The 11,330-nt window shown below is 36.8% G+C and overlaps 1 protein-coding gene across 1 annotated transcript; it reads left to right on the top strand.

Annotated features, from left to right (window-relative positions):
- Positions 1 to 611: 611 nt before the first annotated feature.
- LOC309386005 (sulfotransferase 6B1-like) lies at positions 612 to 11,035 on the top strand. The gene is made up of 7 exons (XM_081940903.1): positions 612 to 860; positions 2,080 to 2,225; positions 3,836 to 3,922; positions 5,035 to 5,161; positions 5,469 to 5,563; positions 6,990 to 7,143; positions 10,836 to 11,035. Exons 1-7 carry the CDS (start codon positions 665 to 667, stop codon positions 10,964 to 10,966), a joined length of 936 nt encoding a protein of 311 aa, XP_081797029.1. The 5' UTR covers positions 612 to 664; the 3' UTR covers positions 10,967 to 11,035.
- The last annotated feature ends 295 nt before the right edge of the window (positions 11,036 to 11,330 follow it).

Genomic DNA, 11,330 nt, shown 5'->3' on the forward strand with positions numbered 1-11,330 from the left:
ATGGTTGCAGGGATCACCTTTTGCAACTTTTTGATAAGCAAAGTCAACAAGGAAGCCAGATTAACTTACCAAACATGTTACTAACTTAACTATGATTTCACTTAACAAATCTGGCAAGAAAGGTTGTAAAATGGGGCAAAACTCACTTAACAGACGTCTCACTTAGCAACAGATTTTTTGGGCTCAATGGGGATTGTAAATTGAGGACTACCTGTACTCAAGCTTTGCAACGGCTAATTACTGCCACTTCCTTTTCTGAGAAAGTGTTGCTCTAGGATTTCTATTTATTTATTTATTTATTTATTTATTTATTTATTTATTTATTTATTTATTTATTTATTTATTTATTTATTTATTTATTTATTTATTTATTTATTTATTTATTTATTTATATTTATCAGTCGCCCCCTCTCCGCACTGTCCAGCCAGCGTTTCATGAACTCAGAAACTCTATCTCTATTTTCAGTAGGTTGCCTCAGATTAGTTATCCCCTTAAGAATATCTCTAACATTTTTTGTAGGAGGAAAGGTTAAATGAACTTTGTTCAGAGATTTCGTCATACTAGTTAATTAATAACAGGATCTGTTCTTTGAGCATGCTTATTAGTTTACAAAGCCAATTGAATCTCCGGGCTACCCATCTGTGGTCTTAGAACAGCACAATCATGGCTCAACAAGAGGTAAGCAAGGTTTTGGATGAAGCATTGGAAGAAAATGAAAAGAAGGCTCTTTTGGAACGGACATTTATGTATGATGGGGTGTTATATCCCACTATGATCTGTTCTCTGGAAACCCTGAAAAGTATTCATAATTTTAGAGCTCGGGAAGATGATATCATACTAGCGGCATACCCCAAAACAGGTAAACATAGTTTTTCAAGTAATGCTTTTGCATATATGTAGCCATGTTTAATCATTTCTTTAGAGTTTACAACAGACTTCTTCTTAAATAAAATACACTTGCCAATTCAAAAGTGTTAGACATTTTATTGTGATGCATTTAATAATTTGTCTTAATGAAATTCCTCAATGATTACTGCGGAATCAGTAAGAAATAATTAAGAAATAAACAAGTCATGATATTGTCATTTCTGCTGAAAATGATGTTGGCTAAGAGATAACAGGATGACTAACCATATTTAGTTAACCCCCAGAGCGGTAAGAGGCAATTTGGAGCTCTATGAATTGGCTTGTAGGACACAGAATGCCATGATCATAGGATTTATTGGGCACTGGTTTTAGTTATAGAATATATCTATGAATATAATTGGAAGGGATGTGTGTGAGAGAGAGGGGGGGGGGAAGAGAGAAAGAGAGAAAAAAGAGAGGAAGTAAGAGAGAAATAAAGGAAGGAAGGAAGGAAGGAAGGAAGGAAGAGAGATACACATAAGAAAGGAAGGAAGGAAGGGAGAGTGAGAGAAAAGAGAGAGAGAGAAAAAGATAGAAAGAGAGAGAGAAAGAAAGAGAAAGGGAAAGAAGGAAAGAAAGAGGGAAGAAAGAAAAAAGAAAGAAAAAGAAAGTGGGAGAGATGAAAGAAAGAAAGAAAGAAAGAAAGAAAAAAGGGAGAGAGAGACAAAAGGAAAGAAAGAAAGGAAAGAAAGAAAGAGAACTTATGACCACAACTGAGCCCAAAATTTTGGTTGCTAAGAAAGAGCGTTGTTAAGTGAGTTTAACCACATTTTCCAAGTTGGCCATGCCCACCTGGTCACATGACCGTTGAGCCACTCCCACAAAACAGGCCACACCTACAGAATAGGTTGTAAAAAAATTTGAAACCCACCACTGCTTCCATCCTCCCGAGGCGGGTAAAATGAGAACCCAGATTGTTGGGGGCAATATGCTGATGTTGTAAACCACTTAGAGAGGGCTATAAAGCACTGTGAGGTGGTATATAAATCTAAGTACTATTGGTAAGTGCTATTATTTTAAAAAGAAGACAGTTGATAGTTGTCATTTTTAATAACAATGCTTAATATCTTGTTACTTGCTTAATACTACCAATAGGTTCTTACTCAATAAGTCTATGTCTCTAAAATTATTGTGCATGCAACAAATCACACCGCATTTCTGCATTTCTTCAGGTTCAAACTGGGTTCAGCAGATATTGATGCAGCTGGAAGTTGCCTCTGGAAAATATGAGGAAGAAGAAGAGAAACAAAGGCAGCAAAGACTGCAAGAATTATCACTACTTTTTTTTCTTGAATTTGAAGAGCCAGGAAAATTTGAGGTTAGAAGTTGGAGAAATACTCAGTAGCTTCTATCAAGTGGCAGGAAAGTCACATGGAAGATTTAAAAGCTGATGTAGGACAGAACATCTCTGTTTTAACGAAGTAAAATTCACTCATTAGGAAAAAAAACCTAGGCAGGTGCAGGAGAGAAACATGGATTTGTGTGTGAGGCTGTGTTTTCAGTTTAATCAGCTCACTGAAAAAATGTGTTGTAAATCATTGGAGTTCTACTAAAAACAAAGCAGATTTTGCTACTCTGAACTCTGCCTTAAAATATCATAAGATTAATCTATGAGAAATAAGCTAAAGTAGGAACAGGCATCCTTTTGGGAAGTAAGAGCTGCACTGATCTCAATGTGTATGTGTTGATGAGAAGTGATGATACTTTCACAGACAGAGGTCACAAAGGAGCCATTGTCTGACATCAAGGCCCAAGTCAGCAGAGACAACATTTTTACCTTGACTCATTTGTTTTTTTAGATGAATTTATTCTATCCCAAAGTTTAATTTGTTAGATATTAACTCTGTCTGCTATGGTTTCCACCAAGGTCCTCTGTTCAGGTGGGAACAGAGATTGAATCCTATTGGCTAAGAGGTCTGACAGCTCCCGTTAAAAGGGCTGCTGTCAGACCAAGCAGTTGCTGGATTGTAAAGACTGTTCTATCGTTAACAAAGAGCTGTTGTTGCCATAAGCCTGTCTCTGCCTTCTCAATACCCAATCTAACACAATTGATCTTATTTAGTGTAATTTTCATTAGAGTAAGGAATGAAATTTCGTCTTTGATTTTTCATAATATGCTACCACATATCAGTGATAAATACATAGCACCACTTCAGAGAGCATATACAACCGTGATGGCAAACCTATGCCATGCGAGCTTTTGCTCCAGTTCAGCACTACTGCGCACGCGCGCATGCCTCCTACTGGCCAGCTGATCTTTGGATCTCTACCGTGCATGCGTGATGTGTGTGTGTGAGACCCACGCACACGTGCGGGGGGTGCATGTGGGGGGGCACATGCGTGGGGCCCAGGGTGCATGCGCAGGGGCCACCCATGCATTGCATTTTGGGGATTTGGGTGCGCGCGCATTTGCATGCATGCACTTTGGGCACTTGGTCCACAGAAGGTTAGCCATCCCTGATATACAGACTCTACGAAGACAAAGAAGGTAGGGCTTGAATGGAAGATTCAGTCAGAGACTTCAACTTGTCTTTATTTTAAAATTATTTTCAGTAGCTTTGTATTTTATCATGAATTCTTAGTTCAGCTCATGCCTTCTTTCACAGAGAATTGTAGGGGGGAAAACCCCAATCAAATAACTTAAAAGAATCTCACCAGGTTGAATGCATTCCCTGGGGAGGGTTGACCTTTGCTGTTTCCTCCAGCGCAATGACTCCAAACTCCGGCCTCTCTTTGGCACCTTCCTCTAGCCCAGTGGGAGTTGAAGTCCGGACATCTTCAAGTTGCCAAGGTTGAAAAACACTGCTCTAGCCCACCCCAGCAGTTTAGGATGGCAAAGATGAGTGGTATCTTTGAGATGAACTTTTATATCCCTAATTTATATTTGTGCATGATTTTCTTTGCATTATGATTTTAACATTATTAAAGAGGATGGAAAAAGTGCCTTCCAGACGAATTATAAAAACACACCTTGCCCCTCGAAAGTTGCCCAGGTCTCTTTTTGAAAAGGCAAAAGTAAGTACCTTAATTTTCTTGATCTCGCTGTTATGTATCATTAGTACATATACTGTTACATCTATCAATGAGATGTTGTCAACTAAATTTACACAGTAAAATAGGACAACACGCCCAGGATCACATCAGGTTTTTATGACCTGAGCAGGCCTGGATCATAGTAAAACTGTATTTTATTCAGAATAAAAATTGAAACCTTTTTTCCGCTGGTTTTCAAGCAAGCAAGAAAGGTGCATCGCTGGAGCCCAAAGTCTGAGACTTGTTGCCACTGAATGTCATTATTTAGTGTTATGTTAGTATCAGGCAGGGGATGTGGTAGCTCAATGGCTAGGACGCTAAGCTTGTCGTTCAGAAAGGTCGGCAGTTTGGCGGTTCGAATCCCTAGCTCCGTGTAGTGGAGTGAACTCCCGTTACTTGTCCCAGCTTCTGCCAACCAAGCAGCTTGAAAGCATGTAAAAATGCAAGTAGAAAAATAGGAACCATCTTGGTGGGAAAGTAACAGTGTTCCGTACACCTTCGGCATTTAGTCATGCCGGCCAGATGACCATGGAGACGTCTTCGGACAGTGCTGGTTCTTCAGCTATGAAACGGAGATGAGCACTGCCCCCTAGAGTCGGGAACAACTAGCACATATGTGCAAGGGGAACCATTACCTTTTACCTTTAGTATCAGGCAAGTTCATCACATCAGTGATATCACCACTCAGAGTTGTTTCAACATGAGATGACCTGCAAATAAATTTAAGAAATAAATAAAATATTCACTTAAATATTCAAACTAAGCTTTTGTTAAAATTTTCAGGCCAAATATTCTGAGCTTTGCTGCTTACAATAGTTCATTTAGGATCTTGGGGAATGGTCTTGGAAAAATTCTTTAAAAATTATTGTTCTCCTCATCTGATTATTTTACCTTTAATCCCCATTCAATTCATTTACTTATTTGTTTGTTTGTTTATTATTTTCTGTGCCATGTATCTCCCCTACAAGGTGACTCTGGGTAGCTACATTTGAACTTTCAAACTGCAATTTTTTAAAAATGGAATGTTTTTAGGTTTCTGGCTCTGGTCTTCTAGATTTTATATTTACATGTCAATATATGATTTTGCCTTAAAGATACTGGTTTTGTTACGGAATCCAAAGGACACAGCTGTATCTTCCTTCCATTTTTACAAAGGCATCAAATTGATTTCTGACCAGGAAACCTGGGCTGAGTATTTTGAAGCTTTTATTCCTGGAAAAGGTATGCTTGGTTCTCTTTCTTCTTTGGAAAAAAATATGATTCAAATGAGGAATTACATTTCCTTAATATTATTTTAAGCAGAATTTCCACATGTCTGATGTTAAAGTTGTATTCTGAATTTCTCATGGAAGAAATATTCAGAGAAGCATTTTGTTCCATTACTCCAAACTTTGTCTTATAAGCTTCACACCATTGTTTGTTTGTTTACTTCGTGGGTTTGTGGGGCTAAACAGCAAAATAAATATTCTCGTCATCATTCGCTCTGTTATGGATAATTAATCAATATGTTCTGCTTAATTCCTACCAGTGGTCTATGGATCTTATTTTGATTATATTAATGAATGGAACAAGTATCTTGATAACAGCCATATATTTTTTATTACCTATGAGGAGATAAAAGAGGTAAGGGAGGGATCCTTGATGCTCTCTGAAGTTGCTTGTTTTCTTGCAGACATTTTGTTACCCAAACCAGGTAACATCATCAGTTCTAGTAAGGACTGTTGTTTACTGTCAGTTTATATTCTAGTGGCAGTGTTGGTGGGAGGTGGTCTTAGAGATTCTTTGGTTGGGCTGTTTGCCATTGCTGTTGACTTCTTGATGGTTGGGTAGAAGAGGCACCGTATTTTTCGAAGTCTAAGAGTAGAGTAGAAGACTGGAGTATAAGACGCACCAAGATTTTGAAGAGGCAAATTAAAAAAAAAAGTTTTTGCACTCTGAAGACCTCCCAAAAATGGCCTGTTTTTCGCGAAAACGGGCCTGGTTTTTGGTTTTTTTTTTCAAAAAAAGGGCATGAATAGCCTTTAGGAGGCTTGTAGAGTGCTCCTAGGGAATCCCCCCCCCCCACAAAACAAGCAAAAAATAGCCCTGTTTTTTTGTCAAAAAGGGGGCATGTGTACTTATACAGTGCTCCTGGCTGGGGGTGGCAAAAATAGGCCTGTTTTTCACTCATTTTTGCCCTCCCCAGCCCCCAGGAGCACTCTATAAGCCTCCTAAAGGCTATGCACCGCCGTTTTGGTGAAGGGAATGAGATTTTAGGAGGCAAAAAATGCTGTATTCGATATATAAGACACACCCAGATTTTCACTCTCTTTTTTGAGGGAAAAAGGTGCATCTTATATGACGAAGAATAAGTTTTTAATAATAAAGATTTAGATTTAATTTAAGAATACAATTATTTTTGGCCAACTATTTTATGGTAATGAACAATTGATTAGGAAATTAAAATAGGAAATATAACTCAAGGTCTCTGCTTGGTTGCTTTTCTCTAAGCAACTGGTAAATATATCAGAAAACATTTTCTTTTTAAAGTCACCATCTGGATCAGCTGATCTACTAATAATAATGAAGTATTTATTAGTATTCATACTAATTCAAGTATTCATACTAATAATGAAGTAGCTAATACTTTAATGAAAGAATAAAGACTATGCTTTGTTTCACTTGTTTATTTTTTCTAATTCACACAAGTCCAACCTTCAAATATCAAAATGTTTGTATGATACCCAGATCAAGATTTGGAGTAGAGATATTTGAAATGTTTCCAGGGAAGCCTTATTAACATACATTATGTATGTATGTATGTATGTATGTATGTGTGTATGTATGTATGTATGTGTGTATATATATATATATATATATATATATATATATATATATATATATATATATATATATAATATTTGTACTGATAAATAAATAAATAAATAAATAAATAAATAAATATAAATATAAATATAAATATATATATATATATATATATATATATATATATATATATATATATATATATATATATATATATATATATATATATATATTTGTTATTCAGAATCCAGTCTCAGCACTGAAAAATATAGCCAAATTCTTTGATTTGTCTGTGACCGAAGAAAAGATTGAGAACATTTTAAAGAAAACAAGTTTTGAAAGCATGAAAGATAATGCAGGAACCTTTGGAAAAGTGGGCCAAGAACTTTTCCGCAAAGGTAACATGTAATATTTTAAATAATTTTGCCAACAAAATTTAGCAATCCTCTTTAACTAGTCATTTCATAGTATGTGGGATTTCAGATCCCATTACTCAAAGTATTCAAAGTGGTGAAGAAGGGTCACTCAAGTACAAATCAGGTGATACAGGAAGCAAAACCAGGGTATTTTTATGCTTGCCGTTTGGTCTGGTGAAAAGAGAGAGTGAACCTCCAAAATAAGAGGCTACTTGATTTAGGTCAGGGGTGTCCAAACTTGGGAACTTTAAGACTTGTGGACTTCAACTTCAAGCTGGCTGGGGAATTCTGGGAGTTGAAGTCCACAAGTCTTAAAGTTCCCAAGTTTGGACACCCCTGATTTAGGTCATGAATTAAGATTTGGATGGCACGGTTATCTATGGTATGACAAGGTTAAAGTAAATGTTGATTTTAATAACCATTTCGTTAGGTGTGCCAGCCCTAAGTGCTCTCTGACAAACTGAGGGACAAAAAGATCAAATATATTTCTAAATGGGAAAAGGGGACACGGAACTAAATCAGAATATCAGCAAATAGCCTGAATATGCAAGTAGGGAATCAGGAAAGCTAAGGTCCAGAATGAGCTAAGACTGGCAACTAATGACGACAACAACAACAATTTTTCAATATGTAGCGAGCAAATAGAAAGTCAAGAAAATGTTAGGTCCAGGACTTCCAGTTGTACTTCCAGCACCTTCAGAAGCCTGATCTGCAAGCTCTGCCGTCAACTCTGACCTCTCCCTGTCGGAGGGTCTGAATTTATACCATATCCACCATGAAGAGGTGGTGAAATAAGATGGGACTACCTGGCAGGTTGAGGAGAGCCGCATCTCTCCTCCTTAACTGGGAAAGCCCCCTCATCTTAAGACAAGGAGCAGCGGCAGCCAAAATGGCAGCCATGAAGCCGGGGACAGCCTGAATACCCAAGACTGTGCTGGAGTGGAGAAAGTGCATGGAGTGTGATCTGGGTGAGAAAATACTGTTTATTGGAAGTTTACCCTCAAAAACCAAGGGGGGGGCATATTTAAAGCTATTTGTTGAAGCTGCGAATCGGCACACAGGAAAAATATCAGAGAATTGAAGAAAAAAATTGCTTTTTAAATAATAAATAGAAACTTGGTCACTCAAAGTTAAAAGACATGGTATTGAGAGCATTTTAAAAGGCTGGAATTGAAGTCCTAAATTTCTCTTTACAAACGTTGCTCAATTATTGGATTTATAATTTAAAAATAATTGGAATAATTGAAAAAAAATAATGGAAATTGGAACTGTTAACAATATCGCAGAGAGTTTGAAGCAGACAGAAGTGAGAGCGCCATCTGCTAACAAAAAGGGAAATATGCAAACTTGGAAGTAACTATTGAAAAAGATTGGAAATTTCTGTTAGATACAGACTTACTCTAAGACCACTAGAGATTTGATTATTAACTAAGGACTTCAGTTAAGAGCCCCTGAACATCATTGGATATTACTGAACATATAGAGTAATTTGAAGAGGCATGGGTAAGCTGCTGGTGAATTTAAATTGTTTGGACTGACTATTGACAAGGCATTTAAAATTGTGACTTGGAAGTTTGGCTTTTTGAATTAATGAACTCTGGACAAAAAAGTGGACGAAAAAAGAGATTGACTAAACATAACTACAACATTAGATGGAAATGAGGAAAACCTAAACAGAATGGAGTTTTTCAAAGCTTTGAGAAAATATTTGATCGCGTAGACCAAAATTTGAGAAATTTAATACAAAGAACAACGGACAATGATCAGGATAAGGAAGAAAGAATGGAGCTAACAGAGGAAACAGAGGGGAAAGTGGAGAGAAACCAGCAAGAAAAAGATAACAAGAAGGAGATGTTGCCAAAACAAATAGTGATTAAGGAACTAAAATAGGAGGGAAATAGGGTAAAATATCTAAATAGGGAATGGGAGAAACAGGAAGAGAACTGAAAAGAGAAAGGAGGTGGAATGGATAGTTCTGGAATTAGACAGTGGGAGAGGGTAGAGTTGGGAGGAAAAGTTAAATTGCATAGTCAAATAGAGGGAATAAAAGACCTAAGGGACAAAAATTGGGAAGAAAACTAAAAAGAAAATAAGATTAAAGGTTTGAATGCTGGTAAGAGATGAAGGATAAGGGAAAACAGAGTAAAAGAATATTTCTATGAATATATTTCAATAATGTGTATTAATATCAGAACTGTACAGGTTTGATTATTATTTTATAAGTGTGATAGATATCAGGATAATATTGTAATATCAATGGACATGAAGAATGGGAGAAATAGATTTTGAATGACTACTACTAAATATGAATAAAAGTGGAAGGTTAGAATTTAACAATGGGCGATTAGGGAAATATATATAAATATATATTAATCTAAACATGTGTATTAATAGTAGAATTATATGGATTGAAGAACTGGAAAGAATATGAATAGAAATACCTAAATGTATAAATGGTCATGATTGATATTATAACTGTATAAGGAGATATTGAAAAATTGAAGAATGAATGATGGAACTTTGATTTAACTAAGGAAATATGAAGAACAAAATTGGTGGAAAACATGTCATTGAATATTAAAGTGATATGAAAGGGGAAAAAAGTTAAAATAGGGATCGAAAATAGTGGGGGAAATAATAATTATATATGAATATGTTAAGATATACAAAAGGACAGGAAGATGGTTTAGAAAGGAAGGGAGATAATAAAAGACATGTATAAATAATATGAAACAATGGAAATGAATAATAAGACTATGTTTATATGTACTGAAATGTATGTTACCCAGTTATCACACCATTCACACAATGATATGTATAAAGAATATATTAAAAAAATGATTAAAAAAAAGAAAATGATAGATCAAGTAATGGGAGCAGATCAAATTTTTTTTACTACCAGTTCTGTGGGTGTGGCTTGATGGGTGTGGCTTGGTGGGCATAGCAGGGGAAGGTTACTGCAAAATCCCCCCCCCCCGATCAGCTGGGACTCAGGAGGCAAAGAATAGATGGGGGCAGGGCCAGTCAGAGGTGGTATTTGCCATTTATCTGAGCTATTCAAAATTTCCGCTACCGGTTCTCCAGAATTAGTCAGAACCTGCTGAATACCACCTCTGGAGCAGATGGCAAGAATGTGACAGGCAGCAGGGAAAGTTACAACTGCTTAATTCCTGCTTTTAAGGAATCAGCCTTAAGGCACTGCCATAAGGAATCACTATTCTGTTTAAGGGTTACATTCTTTTGTATAATAAAGATTTAAATCTCATCAAGTCCTATCTTATAGTTTTCTTGCTGAGTAGAGTCAATTGCTGAAAAAGGTGACAAATGCCATCTTATGAAGGGTAGGGTGTAGGGTACAATTTGTGTACCCTACAAAAATTGAAATGTCTTTGTTACTCATCCAAAGCAATCTTTTCCTAATCTGAGAAATGGAACATTTCCTAAGCATGCATAAAATCTCTCTGTTAAAAATTAACATTTCATGAACCATATGCAGTGGACACCACTGCCTGAAGGTGTCACATGGAAGTATCTTTAGTGTGCTATAAAACCCTCTGTTGCTTTTGGAAGATATTAGAAGAATAGTTATTTAACTGAAAGACTTTCTCTCCCCTTACCTCCTTACCCTCCACCAACTACTGTAATTGGTTTTTTCGTTCTCTTTTCTTTTTTAGGCATAGTAGGTGACTGGATGTCCATCTTCTCAGAAAGCCAAAATGAAAAAATGGACAGAAAATTTGAGGAGACTGTAGCGAAAACTAAGCTTGGGATGAAGTTGAAATATGAGCAGTACTGCAAAAACTGAACTGCTATAAATCTCTCGTGTTCTGCTTCTCTGCATAAGAATAAACATTCTTAAATTGTTCATGAAGAATCGGTAGTGCCTTCCTCAGTCTCCAGATGTGTCCGATATCATTTTTGATAATCCTAACACAGCTTTTGGTTGGATTATATGATGAGTCAAGGAGTATAGGACTATGATGGTGAATCTATGGCACACATGCCAAAAGTGGCACACAGAGTGCATGTGTGCCCTCGCTAGCTGCTCTTCCGGGTTCCGTCTTGTGCATGTGTACCAGGCAGCTGGTCTGGTGCACAGGCACATTGGCCAGTCTGACTCACAGTCTTCCAAATGGTTCTTCCAGCTGGACAAAGCAGCTGGCCGGTGC

The sequence above is a fragment of the Natrix helvetica genome (assembly GCF_964273705.1).
Source record: "Natrix helvetica genome assembly, chromosome: 2".
Lineage (NCBI taxonomy): Eukaryota > Metazoa > Chordata > Lepidosauria > Squamata > Natricidae > Natrix > Natrix helvetica.